A 24341-nucleotide genomic window follows, 5' to 3' on the forward strand; every position below is an offset into this window, starting at 1 on the left:
TGGCTGGGACTGCGGGTGCACGCCACCACGCCCAGCTAATTTTTGTATTTTTAGTGGAGACGGGGTTTCACCATGTGGGCCAGGATGGTCTCGGTCTCTTGACCTTGTGATCCGCCCACCTCGGCCTCCCAGAGTGCTGGGATTACGGGCATGAGCCACTGTGCCCGGTCACTGGTACTGTTCTGAAATTGATATTTTGTCTCATAAAAATTAGGCCAGGCATGGTGGCTCACGCCTGTAATCCCAGCACTTTGGGAGGCCGAGGTGGGTGGATCACCTGAGGTCGGGAGTTCGAGACCAGCCTGGATAACATGTCAAAGCCCCATCTCTACTAAAACTACAAAAAAAAAATTGGCTGGGTGTGGTGTCACGTGCCTGTAGTCCCAGCTACTGGGGAGGCTGAGGCAGGAGAACCTCTTGGGCCCGGGAGGCGGAGGTTGCGGTGAGCTGAGATTGCGCCACTGCATTCCAGCCTGGGTGACAGAGTGAGACTGTCTCAAAAAATAAAAAATAAAAAATAATGATGGTCAAAGGGTATAAAATCTCAGACAAGAAGAATATGTTTTATACTTTTTTTGAGTTCTGTTGTACAGTGTGGTGCATTATACTTAATAATGGAGTATTATACATTTCAAAATTGATATTCTCATCACAGAAATGTATTTGAAGTATTGGATATGTTAACTAGCTTGATTTAACTATTCCATATTCTATCCACAATTTGTGACATCACTTTGTAACTCATAAATTTGTACAATTATGAACTGTCAATTTACAATAAAAAATTTTATTGCATCTTTAAAAAAAAAATTTTCTAACTTTTATTAAGTTCCAGGGTACATGTGCAGGATGTGCAGGTTTGTTACATAGGTAAACATGTACCATGGTGCTTTGCCGCACAGATCATCTCATCACCCATGTATGAAGCCCAGCATCCATTAGCTATTCTTCCTGATGCTGTCTCTCTGCTGACTCCCTGCCCTCAACAGGCCCCAGTAAGTGTTGTTCCCCTTCGTGTGTCCATGTGTTCTCATCATTTAGCTCCCAGAAGATTTTCAACATAGACAAAAGTGGAGAGAAAAGTATAATGAAACTCCATGTATTCATTACCCAATCTAAAAAAATTATAAACATAAAGCCAATCTAGTTTTATTTATTATCTCTTAATTCCCCACTTTCACCTTCCCAGAACTAATTTTAAACAATTTCTAAAGATCATATGATTCTATACATAAACACTAGTTGTTATTATTATTATTTAACATAGGGAATATTTATATATGTAACAGGTACAAAGGCTGTAATATTTAAAGCTCTTTTATGTTCCCATATTAAATGTAAATATTTGTTTAAACTCATGGCTTTCCTTGGTTCATCAAATCAGGTAATAAATTAACCAGACAGGTTCACATTCAATGAGATAGCATTCCAGATTGCTCCTGGCATCTTCAAAAGGTCAGGATTGTTCGGATGCTGTTAATAACAATAAAACATTAATAAGTATAATTTTCATGATAAATTTAACCAAAGCTCACAAATAAGTTTTGCCTTTTCATTTCAGGATCTGATCTTCCTTTTTAGACATCCACTTTATTAAGCCTAATTTCTTTTATCCCATCCTCCTCTTCCATTCATGGTGTTAATAATATTTTATACATGTGCTAGTAAACCGGGGGGGAATTCAGGACCCTCGCTCACCTTAGGCAGCGTCCTTGTTACTCAGTAGTGCTGTTGAGGAGAATTAGAATGTACCAAGGAGGGAGTCAGGTTTTAGTCTTGGAATAGTCAGTTCTCAGATCTATAGCTGAGGGAAAAGTTGAGCATCGAAGGAGGGAGTGGGCATCAAAGTTGGTGTGTTGGGATGCTACTTTTTGAGAACCCAGATGTTCTTATTCCTGGATAACTCCAACATGTAGACACCAAGTGGGGGATAAGCCTCAAAGACAGAGCAGTCCTTTTCTCAGACATTACTGTTGGAGCTGTGGAACCCCTGCTCTCAGCAGCTTGTTATGCATAAATGTTTTCTTCACCCAGGACTGGAAGACACCCCTACCTGTGGAAGGAGAATCTCTGTGTCCTTTCCTCACTCTGGGGCAGGGTCACTACACCTCAACAGGCTAGTCAGTCATTGTATCCCATCCCCTTCCTCCCAATTCCTTGCTTCTTTGCAGTTGGGTGGTAGGAGGGCCTGCCCTCTCTTGTGCTTCCTGTGCCCATATGGTGGACACACCGGATGAGGCCCAACTTCTGCCTTCCCCATTGCCACCTTTCCATCTGTGTGGGCAGTCTGACGGTATTCTCAGTGGGCTAGAGAAGGAGCAGGAAGCCTCACTCTGGTGTCTACCCCTAGGCTGATTACCAGGGAAGCCTCCTTGGAGAATGTGGGAGACTTGCCCATAAAACAATGCAGCATTTTCCACCTGGCTGCCACTTAGCATTCCTTATGGATGTGTTCCATAATTGAGAATTCTAGGATAAAAAGTTTGTGTTAGAGGATAAGAGTACAAGGGTGTGAGGCTCAAACCCCACTCCAACCTCTGACTCCTAACTTGAGGAGTATGCCTTATGGGGATATTGAGATTGTATAAAATATTGCAGGGCTTATATACTAAGTTTACATGGTGTAGCTTAAAAAATAATGCTTGTATTTTCTTTTTATTGAACTTCCTTTTGATATGTTGTCACTGACATATTTGCAAATTGGGGAGTTCATGTCAGTGGGGATATTTTCTCAGGTTTCTTCCCCAAGAAGTAGTCTGGGTCCTCACACCATGAGACTATCTTCTTCTGCAACATTTATTCCCTGCTTCAAATCCCAGTTATTTTAATTTTACTTTAGCCTTTCCTCCTCTCTTTTGTTGTGTCTTCTCTTTTCATTTCTTCTTTGTCCTGCATCTGCTCTATGTAACATTGTTCCTAATGTTTTTGACCTTTGTTTCTATTGATCGAGGCTGTGCTTGAACATTTTACCTAGAATCATTTATCCTAGTCTTACTAATCCCCCAACCCCTAAGAATCTTCCAGGTGGAGCATTTCTATACATCAGTTCCTGGGATCCCTGACATGGGAGACTATATAACTATAATAGTGGATCAGAAGGTATCTTATAGGAACTCCATGACAAAGCAAGAGAATGAAACAGTTGGGGCACCTTTTACATGTCTGATCCCTGGCACTCTCTGTTCACATAGCCATGGTTTTCACCCCATTCTGATTGTGAAGGGTCTGGGGTAGGCACTGTATGTCAAACTGCAGAACACCACAGTGCCAAACTCAGGGGTACACTGTACTAGAGGGATCTAACATTATATTATGCAGAAACCTCTCTTTCTAGGGAGCAGCCCCAACTGAGTTAATGGTTTTTGAAATGGGAATTGTATCAATTTATACTACCATTCTATATTGTAACAGTGTACAGATGTGCATTATTGAAATGGAAGACTTTTCCCTCTGAAATAGCCACTATTCAGTCTTTTAAGCACATCTAATACCTGGGATATGGAAAATGTCAGAAAAAACAAGTTGGTTAGTTCTTAACATAAAAAAAAAAAAAAGAATCATTGTAAATGTTTTTTAAATCATTCAATCATCCATTAGTAATGTACCTTTTTCCTTGGTTCATTAGGTCGAATGCCTCACTGATTTTGTCAAAAGGCAGGGTATGGGTCACCAATGCATCCAGATTGAATTTCTTATTCTTATAGTCAGTGACCAGCTTTGGGATAGAATCTACACTTTTCCAGCCTGTAATGTGGACAAAATGCAAAATAAAGACATGCGCTTGACACAAAGTAGTTTAATCAGCATTTGCTGAATGAATGAAATTATTAGGTCAGATTTGGTTTGTTTCAAATAGATTAAACTCCTTCCATCTTTAATTTTCTGCACTTACATCTACTTAAAAAATTTTCTTTATAAGAAAAATTTAAGATTATTTTCCACTCTATATAACAAATTATCTCAATTAGGTCAATGTTTATTTTTTGTTCCTCCATGTTGGTTCATTCAAATGCAAATTAAATTTCAATTTGCAAATTATAATTACCTTTTTATATAAATTACTTATAAGTAATTAGTAGTTTTTATGTAGTGTTTGGATATGCTCTAAGGATTCAATGTTTGAGTAAATTATTTTTATTTCCTTTCAATAATCTTCACTCTAAGAATTTCAGAACTACTAGGAAAAATATTTAAAGCTATGAAGAAAAAAAAAACTGACCACCAAAGAATGTTCCATTTATAGTACGACCGATTATTAGCTCCTCTGGAAAAATAGTCAATCCTTTGCTACCAGCAGCTACTCCAATGAGAGTACATGATCCCCAGCCTGCGGTTGTACAGTCCAGGGCTGCTCTCTGTAAGATCGAACACAAAAGACTACTTGAGTCAGTGGAAAAGTAGAATATGAACTCCACTGTGGGAATGTACAATGCTTTAGAAAAAAATTAATGCAACTCTGCATGTAAGATAATGGGATTCAAGCTAATGACATCATAGTATCATGGTACATTGAGCCTTGAGGGTCCAGTGTTCCATTACAGATAGAATGTTCAGTACAGTCTGGGTGTGGGTGACTCATGCCTGTAATCCTAGAACTTTGGGAGGCCAAGGTGGATGGATCACTTGAGGCCAGGAGCTCAAGACCAGCCTGGCCAACATGGCAAAACCCCGTCTCTACTGAAAATACAAAAATTAGCTGGGCGTAGTGTTGCCTGCCTGTAGTCCCGGCTACTTGGGAAGCTAAGGCTGGATAATTGCCTGAATCCAGGAGGAGGAGGTTGCAGTGAGCCAAAACTGCACCACTACACTCCAGCCTGGATGACAGAGTGAGACTCTGTCTCAAAAAAAGAAAAAAAAAATTAGTAAAATAAAAATAAAGATGTCTAAAAAATCAGCATACATTTGTGTGTGAGTAAATAAGTTTTATATTTGCCTCTGCTAAATGTTTAAAGTGTCAGGGTTTGGCACAAAGGTTGTGAGACTATAAACCCAGCTGAATCTATCTTTGTGTGATTTTTTTTTTGACAAAAAGACTAATTTAAAATTGTTAGGTCAATAACAGCAACTGAATCACCTAATTTATCAGCAAAATACCTATGTGTTTAACCTTAAGTTTCTTACTTAGGTTTTCACCTAATGTTCAGATTTTAAAAATAGTTAACAAGGGCCAGGCATGGTGGCTCACGCCTGTAATCCCAGCACTTTGGGAGGCCGAGGCAGGTGGATCACTTGAGGTCAGGAGTTCGAGACCAGCCTGGCCAACATGGAGAAACCCTATCTCTACTAAAAATACAAAAAAGTGGCCAGGCACAGTGGCGTGTGCCTGTAGTCCCAGCTACTCAGGAGTCTGAGGAAGGAAAATTGCTTGAGCCCAGGAGGTGGAGGTTGTGGTGAGCCAAAATTGTGCCCCTGCATTCCACCAGGCGACAGAGTGAGACTCCATCTCAGAAAAAAAGTTAACATGGAAATAATCTTAAATAATGACTAGTTCTGCATAATATCTCAGTTATCGAGTTATCTAGATAACTGTTAAAAATGAAAAAGTATATGTACATGAAATAAATGCTTATAAGTGGACTTTGTGTAATATAAAATCTGAAAATTATTTTAAATTAAATGATAAATGCTGGATGTGTGAGCCATTTCCAGTTAAAAAATTGTGATATAGGAAAGCGTTTCTAAAATTGTGAGATGATTTCATCTATAATATGCTTACATCTAACAGTTCAGGATTGCTTGCTTTTTAAGTTTTCATGAAAATTTAAGGTTATTAGGAATAAGAATTCTAATTCATATATAAATATATAATTGTATTCTCTTTTTTTTTGAGGCAGTCTCACTCTGTTGCCCAGGCTACAGTGCAGTGGCATGATCATAGCTCACTGCAGCCTCAACTTCCTGCAGTTTCTCACCTCACCCTCCCAAGTAGCTGGTACTACAGGTGTGTGCCACTACACCTGATGAATTTTTGTATTTTTAGTAGAGATGGGTTTTTCCCATGTTGCCCAGACTGCTCTTGAACTCCTGGGCTCAAGCAGTCTGCCCACCTTAGCCTCCCAAAGTGTTGGAATTACAGGCGTGAGCCACTGTGCCTGGCCTGTATTCTTATTAAAAAATAATTGTATATAATTTGGAGATTATTTTAAAGTTATTTATTTAAAAAGATAAAGTAAGTAGGGGAGAGAAATATAAAGTTATAAATATAAAAATATATTTTTAATAAAATATTTTAAATAAAATAATGTAATAATATTTTAACAAAATGAATTATTCATATATTTCATATAAAATTTGATATAAAATTTCATATAAATAATTTCATATAAAAATAATTTCATATAAAAAAGAATCTTATGGGAAAATCTTGTCCTAAAATAAAATGACTGATTATTTAAAAAGAAAAAATTAGGATAAGTCAAAAGTCCAAGCATATCATAGATCATCTGTGTAAGTCATAATAAGGTTCATGAAGAGGAATTTATAAAAAAATTTTGTATGTGATTAAATTTGCTATAATTAAAAGAGGATTATTTAGAATAGTCTTTCTAAGATTATTCCCCTATGTTAAAACAAAGTTTCTTCATAGTATTGATTTGCTCTTAACAAAATTAAAAGAAATTTAACTTTTAATTTTATAACTTGTTTCTTTTGAAAACTTCTCAAAATCATATGTCAGAAGTTCAACTTTTGCTATGTCTCCCTGCTTTCAGCTTTGTCTCCCCTTGGACTGATATAACTCTCTTCTTTAGCCTTTTCATCAGCTATTATAAGTTTTTTCCTCTAGTTCTAACTATTCTTATGGCCTGATACTAAAATGTTTTATCTTAAAGGTCTAGGAGTGAATGTTTTCCTCCAGTACAACTTGATTCTGTACTCTTGGCTTTTCTTGATAGGTTTAAATTTTTCAATGTAATCAGAAAATTTCTCATGCAGCTACTAAGAATTATGTATCTTCCTGCTGAACTCATAATCCTGAACACACTTTTCCCATGTCTGATTAAATTCAATCACTTTTCCCATCAGGTTTATTAAAATGGGCTTCCCATAAGGAGAAGCAGTCACACTACCAGTTTTTCTTTCCCTTTCTGGTAACTGACTTAAGAAACAACATTTTACATTTTATCAAAATAATTCCAGTGTTGCCTATATTAGGTTTTTAATTGCTTAAAAAAACAGGGTTAAGGTTTTTACATCCATATATCCTTATGTATTGCCTTTAAAGTCTTTTGATGATCTATTTGGCTAAATAAGTAACTATTGTTTTACAATGACCTATGGTTCTGTTTTAATCAAATGTTTTGACGCCTTTAACATTTTTGACAAACACTCTCAAAATTAAATTCTAAATTAAGTCTCTGACTTATTGCTGGGGCTTATTAAAGTTATACAAAATTAATCACTGAAAAGTTATAAAATCTTTCTACAGCTTCCAGTCAGGTCATAGACTCCAGTATCACTACCTTCAGCTCCTTAAAAGGGTCCTTAGCAGGTGTTAGTGAATAATCCTTGTGCTGGTAAGTTACAGGGTGTTGACCCTTGGTTTAGAGGGTTAGAGGTCATTGAAACCTAGAAACATAGCTTTTCCTAGTTATAGAAACTTTTGGTAGGAGAGTAGGTAACTCATCTTTTGGTGATTAAATAAATCCTTCTCTTTCCAAGGATTTATTTGGATTCTCTAATATAATTCTGTTCCATAATTGAAAATGACTTTCATGATATAATAAGTCAGTTTAATGACAGAAGATGCTAACTTTTAGGTCAGTGGTTCTCAACTTGAGAAATTAATTTTTAAAATGTTGTCAGTGGGCCCCCAGCACACAGGAATATCCTGGGTGTGGCCCATTCATTGGTATTAAAAAAGCAACAAAACAACAATGAAAAACCCCTCAGGAAATTCTAACATATAGCTAGTCTTGAGAATCTCTGTACAAGAAAAATAAGGTGAATAGGCTAAATTTTAGTGTTTGTAAATAAATGAGCCATGGGAAGCGGAGTGATGGATGTGGCATGCTGCACACTGCAGGTACTAACATCAATTCAAAAGCAGGGCCTGAAGCCTTGAACACAGGTGAGCAGTGCTAGATGCAGAGCCCTTGATGCATGCATTTTCAATAATAGCTAATGTTTATTGTTGCTTAGTACCTGCCAGATACTGTTTTCAGCAGTTTGCATATATTATAATGAAACTGTTCAGAGAAGAATGACTGAGGAACAGTAGCCTGTGGCTCTCATCATAAGTCTTCCTGGGTCTCATTCTCTTCTGAGGAATACACCAGTCGTGTAAGAACCAAGGGGGAAGAACCAGCACAAAATTTGCTTCTGGGAAGTATAGAATTTTATGCGTTATATCTTGCCTAGAAGATGGCTTGGGAGCTAGGCTGAGTGAAGGTGTAAGTAAAAGGAATAACATCACAACTACTTCATGGCTCTCACTAATGAAATAAGAAGAATCTATAGGCAGATAATTCAGTTGATGAATTCTTTGGTCATTTCATTAAAAACAAAAACAAACAAACCAAAACCACAAAACAAAACTCCCAAAATCTGCTTAGTGTCTTTGAGTAAATACACATTAGGCGATTATTTGCTGACTCTCTGGAGAATTAGGCTGGGCACTCAAGCAAGGTAACTTTTCAGTATATTGCCTGTAGTTGTAGTTGGTTCTTCATTCCACTTTTTGGAGTAGAATAGACAGGCCGGCTTCGTAGGTGTGCAACCAGTGGAGTCACTGAGGGCACTGTAGCCTGTCCTGAGTCGGGAAGAAATCAGAATGATACAACATTGCAGTGTTCAGGAAAAAAAGATGATTTAAATTTTGTGGTATGGTTTTTTTTTGAAATATAGAAAATTTCAAATGTGTAATTTGGACCTAATTTTGCAACCTATTTATTGAGATCTGATGGACAGAGCTGGGCTGTGTGCAGGTTGCTAGCCTCTCCCTGTTCTACTTTAATATGGGAGCGAATGTGTTGTAGCTATTAGGAAACACAAGTCACCCTCTCTTATTTCCTCCTCTAAATCTGCCTTCTGTATATTTTTTTGTGGGGGAGGGCTCAATTCTCATAAAACACAATTCTTTTAAAATGTTCATTTCTAAGTTTTCACTTTATTTTTTGCTGCATTTCATATAGAAGAATGAATAAATATTAATAACATTAATATTAAGGACTAATAGAAATAGTTATTTACACATTAATAAACATTACTTACAATAGATTATTATATAATGTATAATATCTAAGTGTTAAATAGTATTTATTATCTGTAAACATGTTAATATTAAATATATCAATACATGCACATATTTATTAATTTTAAATATATACTGTTATAGAAAAGATATTCTACATTATTAACAAATATTAATAACATGTATATAATGTATAAGATAGCTAAGCCAAACAGGTGTTTTTCCTATTTATTCATTGCAGTTAGTTAATTCATCCCTTTATATCTTTTGCTAAAGAATGCTGTCACTTAATTAATGCACTTGTCATTTTATTTGATTTCGTAGTGAAAAGGAACATTTCTCTAATTAATTAAAAATGAAGAAACCCCTAAAATTGTCTCCAAGGAATAGGAATTGGAATTATCATAGAAAACAGAATTAGAAAATATTATCTCCAGACAAATAATATTGAGCTTTTTAAAGGGATCTCAAAAGAAAAATCAGCATCTACACATAATGCTGGCATGGCTTCTTATCACAAGAGAAGACTGAACTCACCAAGATAGTACTGGCATTTGGGGGGACACATTCATGGGCATTGAAGGAAATGGAGTATAGCTGAGGGAATGGGAAATGAATTGTGGCTTATACTTCTACTCCACTGTCATCCATTTGAAAGTACTAAGAAGGAATGATTATAGTTACCATAATAAACATAACCCACTTTCCCCTGTTATTTAACAGCCAAAGAATAAATTGAAAACATAAGGCAAGAAAAAAATATACATACCATGGTTTCAGATCCACCTGCACAGTCAAGAGCAAAATCCACACCTCCCTTGGTCAATTCAATGATAACCTCCTGGATGGGTTTATGTAGGTCTCTAGGATTGAGGCAATCAGTGGCTCCCAGGGCTTTAGCCTTTGCAAACTTCTCACTGTTGATGTCAATACCTATGATTCTGGAAGCTCCTGCCGCTTTACAACCCATTACAGCAGAAAGACCCACACCTCCTAGGCCAAAGACAGCACAAGTCGAGCCAGGGGTGACCTGCAAGCAGGAAAATTAAAATAACTTCTAAAGTAGCTAGTCCCACTTTTTTCCTTTTAAGGGGCAGGAGGAAGTGGGGGCATGAACATATGAATTAAAGACAGCCTGCTATTAAACTCTATGATATAACCAATGGAGGAAATCTGCCAATGTGAAAATGGATGCATTACTACCTAAATTTGGAGAATTATTTAATGTTCATTAAGATTATAAGAAACAAACCCAAGTAAAAATAATTCCCTTGTTTTACTTTTTCCCTTCAGTGTTAGAACAAAATTTGAAAACCCACACATTCTGAAGGGTTTATTGCTTTCCTTTTAAAATTTTGGATCACTAGTAATTTGACATCTACATTTCTAATAGGCCTCATTTGGTTGTATTAATATTACAATGATTTACTTGATCACTCCAAATCACCAGTTTGGAATGAAGTCCAATTTGTTTTGCATGGCATGAAAGGATTTTTATTGTCTGACCTCTGTTTACCTTCCAACTTCATCGCCATGATATTCCCAGTACAAGAACTGCAAACAGATTGTTGCACTTCTCCTCATGCTGTAGTTGACCCTGTTCCCTCAGACTAATGTACTTTTCACCTTATTTTCTTTAATTAAAGTATAACCTATACTCCTAGGCCTGACTTCAAGGACATTCTCTCTATGAAACTTTTCTTGATTCTTGAATCAGAAATCAATGCCTATCGTTTTGTTTTTCTTGTATCATATAATTTATAACCTGCCTTGATTGTGTGTATATGTGTATTTCTTTAAAAGACTACATTATATGAAGGCAGAAACTTTTTAAATTCCACATTATTATGAAAGGGTCTTCTGTATGTTGAGTCTTTAATAAATGTTTGTTTCATTGCATTAAATGGAAGTAATAGATAAGATGGTAAGAAAAGATGCCGCAACTGGAATATGTTATTCTACAGACTAGTATAGTGATAGAAAAATGCTACATAGAGAGATACTTAATATTTCCTAATGAGGATGCAAAGCTGTTAGGATTAAAACATAAACAAAAGGAAAAGAGAAAATCTGCTCAAGGTAAGGATTAATCCATTCTAAATTGGAAACAAAATTACTAAGCAACAGGTAAACTGCAATATTTTCATTATTTATCTATATTAGGTATGCACACCTCTGGCTTTTGCTACTCAGGGGAAATAATATATATATATTATTTATATAGATATATATCTATATATTTATATATCTATATATTTATATATATATTAAATATATATATTTATATATATAGATATATATATATATCTATTGCAAATAGTAACAATATTGTTCTTATGATGGTTTCTTTACTATAATGTTGTGGCATGTGTTCAGTGTGTTTCTTAATATATTTCTCCAGAGTCTCAGTTAAAAAGAGCCTGTGAGTCTCTTAGGAAGTGGAAATGCATTTTTCCCATTGCAGCAATGTAACTACTAGTTGGATTCTCAGGCTAACTCACGACAGTGTATAAATAGAATATGCTGCATTACTTGTATTATACAACTAGGCCCCTGTGTGTAAAAGTGCGTTTGCTCGCATAACTTTGGTGGGGTCACTATAAAATGCCCCCACAATTTGCAAGTAGGTCTACACACAGTGGATGATTATCTGTCTGCAAGTACCACTGTTAGAGGACATTTCCACACTTCCAAAGGTCTCTGTGTAATGTTGTTTAATTGGCAGATACAAGCACATCAAAAAGAAATAGGGGTTCTGGTGGTGCTAGTGTGTTCTCAATAATTATACAGAGAGGTTGCTTCACTTTTCTTCTCAGAAGTAAGTTAAGTTTTATCAAAGCTCTTGCCTTTTGAATAGAATTACTGATACTTCACTTTCCTTAATTTCTTCCTATCAGATTCATTTCTCTCTGAGCATCCCATGAGGTGGCTTAGCAGCTAGAATCTCCTCCTTTACAGTGGGAAGAATGGCTCCTGGAAATTTAGGTCGACTTTGACTGGATTTAAAAGGAAGCTGTACAATTCCACCTCTGGATATATAACCAAAGGAAATGAGCTGTGCATACCCATGTTCAATGAAGCATTATTCACAATAGCCAAAATGTGGAACCAATCCTTAAACAAAAGGAAAAGAGAAAATCTGCTCAAGGTAAGTATTAATACATTCTAAATTGGAAACAAAATTACTAAGCAACAGGTAAACTGCAATACTTTCCTTATTTATCTATAATATTAGGTATGCACACCCCTGGCTTTTGCTCCACGAATAGATGAATAGATAAGAAAAATGTGGTATGTGTATACACAATGGAGTACTACTTAGGCTTTAAAAAAGGAGAAAATTCTGTCATAGTGAAAACATGGATGAACCTGGAGGATATTATGTTAGAAATAAGCCAGGCACAGAAAGACAGATACTGCATGATCTCACTTATATGTGGAATCTAAAAAAGACAAACTCATAGAAGGAGAGACTAGGCTAGTGGTTACCAGAGTCTGGGGGGATAAATGAGGAATGGGATGATGTTGGTCAAAGGATACAAAGTTTCGGTTAGAGAGGAGGAATAATTTCTGGAATTTCATTGTACCCTATGGTGACTATAATTAATAATAATGTATTGTATATCTGAAAATTGCTAAGATAGTAGATTTTTAATGTTCTCACCACAAAAAGATTAGTATATGAAGTGATGGGTACATTATTCGCTTGATTTAATGTATACATATATCAAAACATTGCATTATACTTCATAAATGTATACAAATTTTTTTCAATTAAAAATAAGTAATTAAGAAAGAAAGCTGTAGCTGAATCTCTAGTGCTAATGGCCCTTAAAAGGACTGGAGTAGTAGAAGAGGATGGACTGCATGGAGCCCAGCAGAGGAAGACTTGAAGAGTGATACTTCTTCCCTGAATCTCTAGCGCCATACAGCAGAAAACAGGCTTTGACTGCCATGTGCACATCTGCTGTCAACTCCACCCAGCTACTAGTACCCTTCTCTGATTGTAGTTTGGTTTCTAATACAATTTTTAAATTTGTATATTAATGAGTAATTGTGTGGATGAATACATTTTTAAAGGGAGATAACATGCTGATAGCAAAGAGTAGCATTTTTGACTGTGTGGCAGATAAAATTCTCAATGAAGAGTCATACTTTGGTATCTTGGCTGCTAGATCAACCTCTTATTGTGGTGAGGCTGACTTTGTTTCCTTGACACTGAACAACTCTAGGTAACCTGATAAAAAGGACTTTCTGGTTTACAAAGCCGAGGACCAGGCCTCACCAGGCTGTTTTAAGGGTTTCACATGCACCTGGTTTTATTTGTTCATTCATTGAAAAATTATCAAGCTCCTATTATGTGCCAGGGACAATTCCAGCCTCCAGAGCTATCACAATGAATAACAGAGAGTTCTTGCCCTCAAGGAACAAATAGTACAATAGGACAGAAAAATACGTGGGAGATTTCTCTATAGTGTGATAAGAATGAAGACAGAGGCTGGCAGTGGCTCACGCCTGTAATCCTAGCATTTTGGGAGGTAAAAGTAGGAGAACTGCTTGAGCCTAGGAGTTCAAGACCAGCTTGGGCCCTGTCTCTATAAAAAATTAAAAAAATAGCCAGGCATGGTAGTGCATGCCTGTAATCCCAGCTACTTGGAGGACTGAAGTGGGAAGTTCACTTGAGCCCAGGAGATCAAGGCTGCAGTGAATCATGATCATGCCACTGCATTCCAGCATGGGCAACAGAGTGAGACCCTGTCTCAAAAAAGAAAAAAAAATTGGGGTGAAAACTGGGAGGGACACCCAAAGCATACCTGAGAACCTGAAGTAGATCTCTGAGAGGAAGTGATAAATGGAGTCAGCCTGAAGGAGGCAGGGCAGTCTTCCCTGCACTGTTGCTGGAAGCCAAGTGTGCAAAGCCCAGAAACCCCAGTGACTGAAGCCTGGAGACTCAGAGTGGAGCCAAGGGAACAGTGCACAGCGGAAAGGGAGAAGTAGGAAGTCACTGTAGCCTACTGAGGAATTTGACCTCACCCTGAGGGAAAAATGAAATAATGCACGAAAAATAAAATCTTCAGACTTGTTGTTTGAAAGACCACTCTGGCTGCATTTTGCAGTTTTGAGTCAGGAATAAAGGTTGATGTCAGGGAGGTTCAAATAAGGAGGTTATTTGAGATGTCCAACTGTGAGATCCCTCTTTGATATCTCTCTAGTTCTAGATCAGATGCTTTGTAAGAATCTCTAAATTCTAACTTGGGATTCTAGGGACACATCTGGTCAACATCAGGGCTGCTACCAGAGACCCTCCTTTGAAGCCACAAAGGAACAGGATGAGAAGCAGAAATGAATTACTACTGATTGAGGGAGAGAGATCTGTAGCATCAGGGAGAAGACAGGGGTGGTTGTGTGAAGATGGAAGTGAGTTTCTGTCATTTTTATTGCCCTTTGACAGAGTCAGCTGTCCTAGGATGAGCATTCATCCTTACGAGACATATTTAAACAGGCTGTATTTAAATCAGGGATGATCGATAATCTAACATGTTAGTATAGTATAAGAACATATGCTGGGCGCCAATTATATGTAGGCTACTGGGCCAGATGTTTTACATATATATTGTGATTCAATTATCCCCATAAGTATTTTTAGTAGATATTATTCTAGAAGGGTTAAATAACTTGCCTAAAATCACAGAGGTAATAAATGACACAGCCAAAGTTTAGAGATAACTGGTTCATTTGTATCACACTGCCTCCCAGTAACTTCTGTTTTACACAAACTGGTGTTTAACCATTTACCTTGGCATTGTTGATTGCAGCCCCATAGCCAGTTGAAAACCCACATCCAAGCAGACAAACTCTCTCTAAATTTGCATCATCATCTATTTTGGCAAGATTAGTATCTGACACTACAGTGTACTGAGAGAATGTACTGGTTCCCATGAAATGGTAAACTGGTTTTCCTTTGCAGGTAAACCTGCTGGTTTTGTCTTCCATTAGTTGTTGATCACTAGCAGGACTTTTAATATTACTAGAAAATTAAAAAAAAGAGAGAGAGAGATACAAATGAAGAGGAGTTACAATAAATGGAACACTGATCATTTTCCCACAAAATATGTTGAGCATTATACATCTTTCATGATAATTTACACGACAGAAAAATTAGGAAAACAACAAGACTTTTCACAAAATATAGTTTGTTGGAAGCATTTTAAAGATAACAACAACAATTTTTTTAAAGTGACAGGGTCTCGTTTTATCACTCAGGCTGGAGTGCAGGGAATAAACTTTTTTTTTTTTTTAAACGAAGTTTTGCTCTTGTTGCCCAGACTGGAGTGCAGTGGCACGATCTCAGCTCACTGCAACCCCCGCCTCCTGGGTTCAAGCGATTTTCCTGCCTCAGCCTCCCGAGTAGCTGGGATTATAGGCATGCACCACCATGCCTGGCTAATTTTGTATTTTTAGTAGAGACAGGGTTTCTCCGTGTTGGTCAGGCTGTTCTCAAACTCCTGACCTCAGGTGATCCTCCAGCCTCGGCCTCCTAATGTGCTCGGATTACAGGCATGAGCCACCGCACCGGCCAGGGAACAAACTTTTATTGAATGCTTTTATGTACCAGAAATGCTTTTAAGGGCTTTACATGTATTAACTCTTAAAAATTTTTATTATGGAAAATTTGAACATGTATAAAAGTAGAAGGAATAGCATAATGAACCCTTATATGTCCCTGTCCCAGCTCCAGTAACCATCAACTCATGGCCAATCAAGTTTCACCTAGTATTCCTTCACAATACCTGCTCCCTCCCCTACACTGCAGTATTTTGAAGCAAATCCCAGATATCACTATTTCATCTGTAAATACATTAACGTGTATCTCTAAAGGATTCTTTTAGGTCCACATATTTGTCGTCTCTTAATTATCTTAAATTATAGATCCCTTCTCTCTCTCTCTCTCCTTGCAATTTATTTGTTGAAGGAATTGAATCATTTGTCTTGTAGAGTTTTCCTCATTCTGGATTTTGCTCCTAACATTCCTGTAATATGGTTGAACATATTTCTGTATCCCTGTATCCCCTCATAAACTAGTATTTTTGATGTAAACACTTGATCTGATTCAGATTTTACATTTTTGTGGTAATACTTTATAGGTGGTATTGTATATTTCATTTGGAATATCTAATTATCTCTTTTTATAACATTTATTAGAAAGAATTTATTGGCATTGTCTAAATCCATTATTTCATTAAAGCTTTGCAAAAAATATTAGTTCTTTGAATATCTAGAACAAATCTGTGAAGCAGGCATTATTTTGATCCTCATTTTTTAGATGAAAAAATTGAGGCACAGTAATAGATGTAAGAGTAGTGCAGTTTTAGCTTCTTAAATAACTGCTTTCAACTAGTGTTAAGGAAGAAAGGATCTGTCTGTAGTCTCAGTAAAGCAAAAACAAGATGATTAAGATTGTGGACTCCGGAGCCATACTGCCTGGGTTAAAAACCTGGCTCTAAGACTTATAACTATGTTGCCTTGGAGTAAATCACTTTACTCTGCCTTATTGTATCCCTCTCTCATCCCTGTAGAAGTAGTTATTATTCTGAATTGGCATTTATTATTTCAGTGATTTATTTATGCTTTTACTACATATACAAACAACCATTAGAAAGTATAGTATTGTTTTTGTATATGACACCTTACTAAATATTCCTTCAGCAATTTGCTTATTTCCCTTAACATTATGTGTGTGAGATTATTTTATGTTAATACATGCAGCTCAAGTTTAGCCATTTTCATTATTGTGTAGTAGTCCATTGTGCTACTACATAGCAATTTTAAAATTCATTCTCTTTCTGATGGACATTTGTGCTGTTTTAAATTGCTTACTATAATGAACAGTGTTGCAATGTTTCTTTGTGTGCACTTGCAGTAGTATCTTGTACACACCTAGGATTAGAATTAGTATGTGGAAGGTTTGCACTTCTTCAAGGCCATTTAGGTAATGTCAATGTGCTTTCCAAAATATTCATTCAAATTTATACTAACGGTGTAGAGTGCTTACCTGATTTTTCCACAAAAATTTGTGAGTGGACTCAGACAAAACTTGCATTTTCTACATAGAGGTGCATAAAGTGGAATTACTTTGTCACCTAGAAAGAAAGGCCATATGTTGGATGGTGCCTAAGATGTTACTTATAGTTCCTACCAGATAAAACAGTGGAAAACACCTTTTCTTTACAGTATACATTTTATATTCAGTGGAAAGTATAGGTGGCTACAATATTTCATTACCTTACAAGACTGCAGATTCCTCCAAGTATTGCCTATATTGTATTTTTTAAAAAATTACTCTGCTTGGCAGTCAAGCAACAAATCTGTGTTGATATCATCAGACACAGTACTCTGGGACTTTGCTGTCATTATGACTCTCTGCATCATGACTATTGTTTATTACATTTCCAAGCACCATGTATGAAACATAACATCCTTATATAATAGGAGAGGTAAACAATTATAGGCTAGGTATAAACTTTATATCATTGCCATGTTTCACCTTTAGATTCACTTTCAAATTCCACATTTTTCTACTTTTTAATAAATTCCAATTTAATAGTGACTTTTGTGCTTCAATGCCTGAGGTCTAATGATGATAATTCACATGCGTTCAACATTTAATACATGCCACGCATGCATTTAATACATAACTATTTACATGTATTATTTCAGAGCTTAATTCTCAGAACAACTGTTTGAGATGAGCCCTATTTTTATTCACACTATATAAAACAGAAATCTGAGCTGAATCACAGAAAAGTGACATAACTGGTCAAGATCACATAGCCAGTAAGTGGCAGAGCTGGGGCTAAAGGGATGAAATTGGCCAGACTCCTTCATTGACACAAAATGTTGGGAAGCAATTTGTTCGTACAGTCTTTTTTGGAATGGAAAGGTACTAATGTACCTCTAACTTTGCAGCATTCTCATTCAAAGGGAAAAGAGTGGCATGGTTCATCCAGCCTGCCAAATGAGGATTACATAGCTCATATTCCAGTATCTGGAGGATCTGTTGTAAAATGTGGAGTAAATAGTTTCAGCTGTTGGTGTGTGCTTCGTTTAGGTATTATGTTTATCTTACAAACTTCCAAAAAGACACTTCGGCTAACACTGACATATATATGTTTCTCACTAAAGCTACCTCTAAGTCCTAATTCTTTACATAGTTTGCTGTTAATATTAAAATAGTTCGCATTTTTATATAGAAGTTGTTATAACATGTCATTAACAAAACCTTTTATTTTACACCAGATGCAGTGGCTCACATCTGTAATCCCAGTGCTTTGGGAGGCTGAGGCGGGCAGATCACCTGAGGTTGGGAATTCAAGACCAGCCTGGCCAACATGGTGAAACCCTGTCTCTACTAAAAATACAAAAATTAGCCAGGTGTGGTGGCTCATGTCTGTAATCCCAGCTACTCTGGAGGCTGAGGCACAAGAATTGTGTGAACTCGGGAGGTGGAAGTTGCAGTAAGCCAAGATCGGGCCACAGTCCTCCAGCCTGGGTAACAGAGTAAGACACTGTTAAAAAAAAAAAAAATGTCTGGGCACAATGGCTCATGCCTGTAATCCCGGCACTTTGGGAAGCCAAGGTGAGTGGACCACCTGAGGTTAGGAGTTTGAGACCAGCCTGGCCAACATGGTGAAACCCCGTCTCTACTAAAAATAGAAAATTAGCCAGGTGTGGTGGCACATGCCTGTAATCCCAGCTGCTCGGGAGGCTGAGGCAGGAGAATCGCTTGAACCCAGGAGGTGGAGGTTGCAGTGAGCTGAGATTGCGCCACTACACTCCAGCCTGGGTGACAGAGCAAGACTCTGTCGCAAAAAAAAAAAAAAAAAGGAAAAACAACACCTTTAATTTTAGATTTAGGGGTACATGTGCAGGTTTGCTATATGGGTAAACTCGTGTCATGGAAGTTTGGTGTACAGATAATTTTGTCACCCAGGTACTAAGCACAGTACCCGACAGTTATTTTTCTGAGCCTCTCCTCCCTCCATCCTTCATCCTTAAGTAGGTCCCAGTGGGCCTGTCATTGCCCCATTTGTGTCCATATGTTCTCATTATTTAGCTCCTACTTATAAGTGAGAACACTCAGTATTTGATTCTCTGTTCCTGCAATAGTTTGCTAAGAATAATGACTGACAGCTTCATCCATATTCCTGCAAAGGACATGATCTTGTTCTTTTGTAAGGTGTCATTTGTTAAACATGGAAATTTCAGTTTAAGCTAACCTTGTAACTTTGCTTCATAGGACAGTTTCTCAGTGCTTTATGTAAATAAAGTGACCACATTTCCCAGATTTTATTAGACAGTTCTGATTTCAAATATTCTGTTCCATTGCTAGACTGTGATAGATTGTGTGTCTCAGTTTTACTTTGGAAAAGATGGTCCTCCTTTGTAAATAAAGATCAATTATAGCATGCCAAGCCAGGACTATCAAGAATTATCTCTGAAATATTGTGACATTTCCATTTTATCTGAATAAAATAAAATACCTGGTTTGAAGTTGGTCACTCCTGGCCCAACACTTTCCACAATCCCTGCAGCCTCATGGCCAACGATCACTGGGAAAGCTAAGCCCTCAAATTTAGAATCGATAACAGTGGCATCAGTATGGCACAGGGAAGTAGCAATGATCTACAAGGCAATTTACAGACTTGAATTGTGTTTCTGCAACTATATTATTGAACTGGATGTTACATATAATATTAGGCCTGATATCATTTTGAAACTTTATAAGACTTCTAGAACTCAATAAAAGAATCACCTTTTGAAAAAAAGAACCAATAAAAATATACTAGGTTAAATTCGTTTCCTCTTATAATGCATCTTTGTTTTCTACCTTTTGCTGTTGTCAGAAAATCAAAAAAGAGATAGGATTGGCAATTATTGCCTCCAGGAGAGGAAAAATCAAAGGTAATAGGGCTTATATTATAGGGTTATTATATTATAGGCTTATTATAGGGTAAATTTGCTGAAATAAAGTTAAGGTAATATACCTTTTACAGTTGCGAGAACAATATGAAATCAAGGATTGTCTACATTAATTACCAATGTATACCTATATTCTTCAAGGTTCTGTCAATGAGGATGTCCCATTCACTCTCATGTACAGACTCTTAATGTGGGGGTCCTCAGGGAAAACATAAGTCTGGTCAGCTTGGGAAAAATGGGGAAAGTCCAAACTTGCCATCAGTGATCTCACTCCATTCCATGTACTCTCTTCTCCCTGTGACCTACTCCTGTCTCTTCCTCTGGATACCCAGGACTCTTCAGCTGCCCAGAGCAGCATATCAGGTTTTTCTTCTTTGTTGTTTTGGAGCAAGTTCTCTATCTTCCTTTTAATAACACTTTCAAATAATTAGCAATTGGAAAACAAAAAGAAAACCTAACTAATTCAAATTCAAAGTGAATTCCTTTGTCTGATTCTTAGGGTAAATGATTAATGTTAAGACCAATTAAATTTTAAACCCATTATTCAAAAATTACTAAAATAATGGATGATTTATTCCTTTTTGGGATAATGCCTATTTTTGACTGAACCTAAAAATACAACTTCCCTGTACTAGAAACTCCAAGGTCTCTGAATCATAGCACATAGGATTGACTTGACAGAAGCCATGTCGCCACTTGAGGCCCTGTCTGCTCCCACCCAAGGAAAGTCTTCACTTACCTGAATGCGAACTTCATGAGCCTTGGGGGGAGCTACTTCAACCTCTTCAATGCAAAGGGGCTTGCCTGCTTCCCAGGCGATGGCTGCTTTGCATTTAATAACCTGAAAGGGAGAAAGAAAAGGAAGAAGGAGATAGAGATTTTGACAGGGTTGGGGGTGGGAGAGAGGATATCATGAGAAAAAAATAGAATATATTAATACTATAATTTCACGACAAAGAGTTAAAGAGTTTGTGGCTGGATCTTATGATATTATTTTAAAGACAGGGGATCTTAATGAAAAATAAGAAGTTAAATTCTACATTATACTCATTACATTTTTTATTTCTTAAAAAATAACACGGTGAAACCCCGTCTCTACTAAAAAATACAAAAAACTAGCCGGGCGAGGTGGCCGGCGCCTGTAGTCCCAGCTACTCGGGAGGCTGAGGCAGGAGAATGGCATAAACCCGGGAGGCAGAGCTTGCAGTGAGTTGAGATCCAGCCACTGCACTCCAGCCCGGGCGACAGAGCGAGACTCCGTCTCAAAAAAATATTAATAATAATAATAATAACAGGTGTATTAAAGTTTACCTTAATATAATGCCTCAAGTTTTTCCCTCTATAACAGAGAGGATAGATTTATAGAGTTGGAAAAGGTAGATGGCCTATAAAAATCTATTGAGTGAACTGTTTGAAATCAGCTCTGAATTACCTGAGTCAGATAATTGCTGGAGAATAGATGTGTTTTACATCTTTGCAACTCGAAGTGTGGTCCTCGGACAAGCATTTATTCACATGACTTGGGAATTTGTTAGAGATAAAAGCCCTGCCTCAAATCCACTAACTCAAAATCTGCATTTGAATAGTGTCCCCAGAGAATTCATTAAAAGTCTGAGAAATGAGGCTTACATCATTATCAAATTTATCAGTAGGATATAAATTAAATAAAAATTTGGTCTAATTGTGAGAATTTGGGTAAAGATGAATGAACAGAATTTAAGTATTTGGGATTCTATAATCCCAATTCTTTTCTAGCCTCAAATTATATTTTTAATTTCAAATATAAGCAACATTGAAAGAAAGCAGAAAGAAACAAACCTATAATCTTCTGTTCTAACACTACTATGCTTACATTTGGTATACTTTTCCCAAAGTCTTTGACCACATGAATATCTATTTTTCAATAGTTAAGTAATTTTGAATTATGTTTTTGAATATTATTTATTTTGTTTCAAAGGAAATATATATTAATTATAGGAAGTTTCAAAGTGCCAAGGCATACCAAGTTTTTAAAGACAAAAAATAAAATGAAATTCATCTGTGAGCTCATTACCCACTTTATGCTTTTGATGCAAATTCTTTGAGTATCCCCAAATAAGATACATCGTCCATAGTATTTTGTAATCTGCTTTTTCTACTTATTAATATACTGTGAATGTTTTCCCATATTCTCCTGCAACGTTATTTGTAACTTATGCATATTCTGTTTTAGGGTTACAGCCTAGTTACTTAAATCTCTCTTCTTTTGGCCATTTGAATAATATTAATATTAACTAAACACCCTTGTAATAAACATTTTGGCAATCCACAGTTAATTTCCCTGAAATAAATTCCTGGCATAGGGGCCACTCATATCCTTTGGATCAACTCTAAGTCACTGCTTCCTGAGTTCCTGAAGGAAGCTTCTTTTAGCCAAACATACAAAGACACAGAAAAGCACAAACTGAACAAAGATACAGCTTATTTGCTTACTTTGCCTTTGGTGCCCATTTTTCTTTGGGAAACTGTTGGGAGTTTCTTTCTGAGTTAAGAGGCTTCCACTGCTACCCAGAGAGTTCTGTGTCCTATAAGGAGCCGTCTTTGCATAAATACCATTCATGTTGCATAATTCTCCAATCACTTTCTTTCCTTCTTTGTTGCTGTAATTCACAGCTCTGCCGGCCTCTTACCACATCCTTTGTACTATTGGACTTCAGCTGCAAACCCCATTGCTCTCAGTGAGCTCCAAGATTTTTAAAATTCTTTTTTCTTTAATTGAAAAATATATAATAATAGAGAAAAGCCCATTAAACATATAAAGATGAATTACCAAATAATTATGAAGTAAAGCAAATTTCTACTCCTCAGAATTGCCCATTTAACTTACTTATTCTTCTCCTTCACAACTCTCATAATCATTTCCTTGCATATTTAGTGGTTTACTACCTATTTATGCTTCTCTGTCCAATAGTTTAATCTAGTAAAGCCTTTTTATGAATGGAATCATAGTGTATGTATTGTTTCATGTCTTTTTTCTCCCCTCTGCTCTAGTGAGAATCATTCACATTGCCTGTGACTGTAGCTTATTTTCATTACTCTAGAATATTCCACTGTATGAATTGAACATAATTTATTCATCCATTTTCCTTTTTGCTGTTTTTTTCTCTTTGCTTATGATGAATTAGTGGTTACATACACATTCTTTTCATGTACTCGGTTGCACATATGCTTGAGTTGCCTTAAAGAAAATTCAGAACTGATATTCAGCCAGTACCCACTATGAAGTCCATGCCAATTATCAAAATTTGGAAATATTTTTATTCAGCTTGGTAAAAAATCACTATCCCAAATCCCCAAGTTCCCCTTTAACTCTGTTGCAACCCTGGGGGCCCCTATTTAGTCACTGCTAAGGAGCTACTCTTTTTGTCCCGCCTGATGTGTGAGTCCATCAACCAGCCCTGATGGTTCTGGGTCTCTGGCTGTCCCCCCAAAACAGAGTAGTCCCTGGAACCCCAGTAGAGAAATACCTAGTGTCCATCTGACCTCCTGGGGCTGTGGCCACCAGTGCTGTGGGTCAGAACTCCCCTGGAGTCACATGTGTATTTCCATTTGTGAGAAATGGAGTTTCCTATCTGTACTGGTTGTTAGATATTTTTGACTAGGAGTGGAATTAAAGTCTTCAACTTTAATAGGAAGGCCAAGGAATTTTACAGAATGGCTTCACCTACCATCAGCAGTGCATGAGGGTCCTCGCTGCACCACATCCTCACGCATGCTTAGAATTGGCAGACTTTAAAAATTTTCTTAATCTGGTGGTGCGTCAAGATACCTAATTGTGTTTTTTAATTTGTATTGATCTGATTATTAATAAGGATAAGCACCAGTCCTGTACTGGAGTCAGCTCATACTGATTTTGTTGTGCTTATTCTATTAACTAGTGAGAGATGTTTAGAAATAATTATGATTACTCTGATTTGATCATTACACATTGTATGTGTGTACTGAAGTATCATAGGTACTTCACACAATATGTACAATTCTTTCTGTACATATTAAAATTAAAAATAAAAATGAATAAATAATAAAATTATTTAAAATAATAACTAAAAAAGAAACAAAAATACATCATTATTATGAATTTGTTAATTTTTTTTTTTTTTTTTTTTTTTTTTTTTGAGGCGGAGTCTCGCTC

General features: G+C 36.7%; 1 protein-coding gene and 1 pseudogene across 2 annotated transcripts in view; one reads left to right on the forward strand and one right to left on the reverse strand.

The window, feature by feature from the left end:
* Positions 1–12338, forward strand: part of LOC104664093 — a 29821-nt pseudogene extending 17483 nt beyond the window's left edge. Inside the window, exon 2 of the transcript XR_004052670.1 lies at positions 12088–12338. The product of XR_004052670.1 is annotated as an rRNA-processing protein FCF1 homolog pseudogene, transcript variant X2 (transcript). The remainder of the gene's footprint in view (positions 1–12087) is intronic.
* On the reverse strand, positions 1084–22751 carry ADH4 (alcohol dehydrogenase 4 (class II), pi polypeptide). Its single transcript, XM_010365527.2, has 9 exons — positions 22643–22751; positions 20910–21011; positions 19732–19873; positions 17244–17331; positions 14987–15218; positions 9960–10220; positions 4220–4355; positions 3606–3744; positions 1084–1473 (listed from the first exon to the last, which is right to left on the reverse strand). The coding sequence occupies exons 1-9, from the start codon at positions 22658–22660 to the stop codon at positions 1449–1451; spliced, it is 1143 nt and encodes a 380-aa protein (XP_010363829.2). The 5' UTR covers positions 22661–22751; the 3' UTR covers positions 1084–1448.
* Between the last annotated feature and the right edge of the window lie 1590 nt (positions 22752–24341).

This window comes from Rhinopithecus roxellana, chromosome 2 (genome assembly GCF_007565055.1).
Source record: "Rhinopithecus roxellana isolate Shanxi Qingling chromosome 2, ASM756505v1, whole genome shotgun sequence".
Lineage (NCBI taxonomy): Eukaryota > Metazoa > Chordata > Mammalia > Primates > Cercopithecidae > Rhinopithecus > Rhinopithecus roxellana.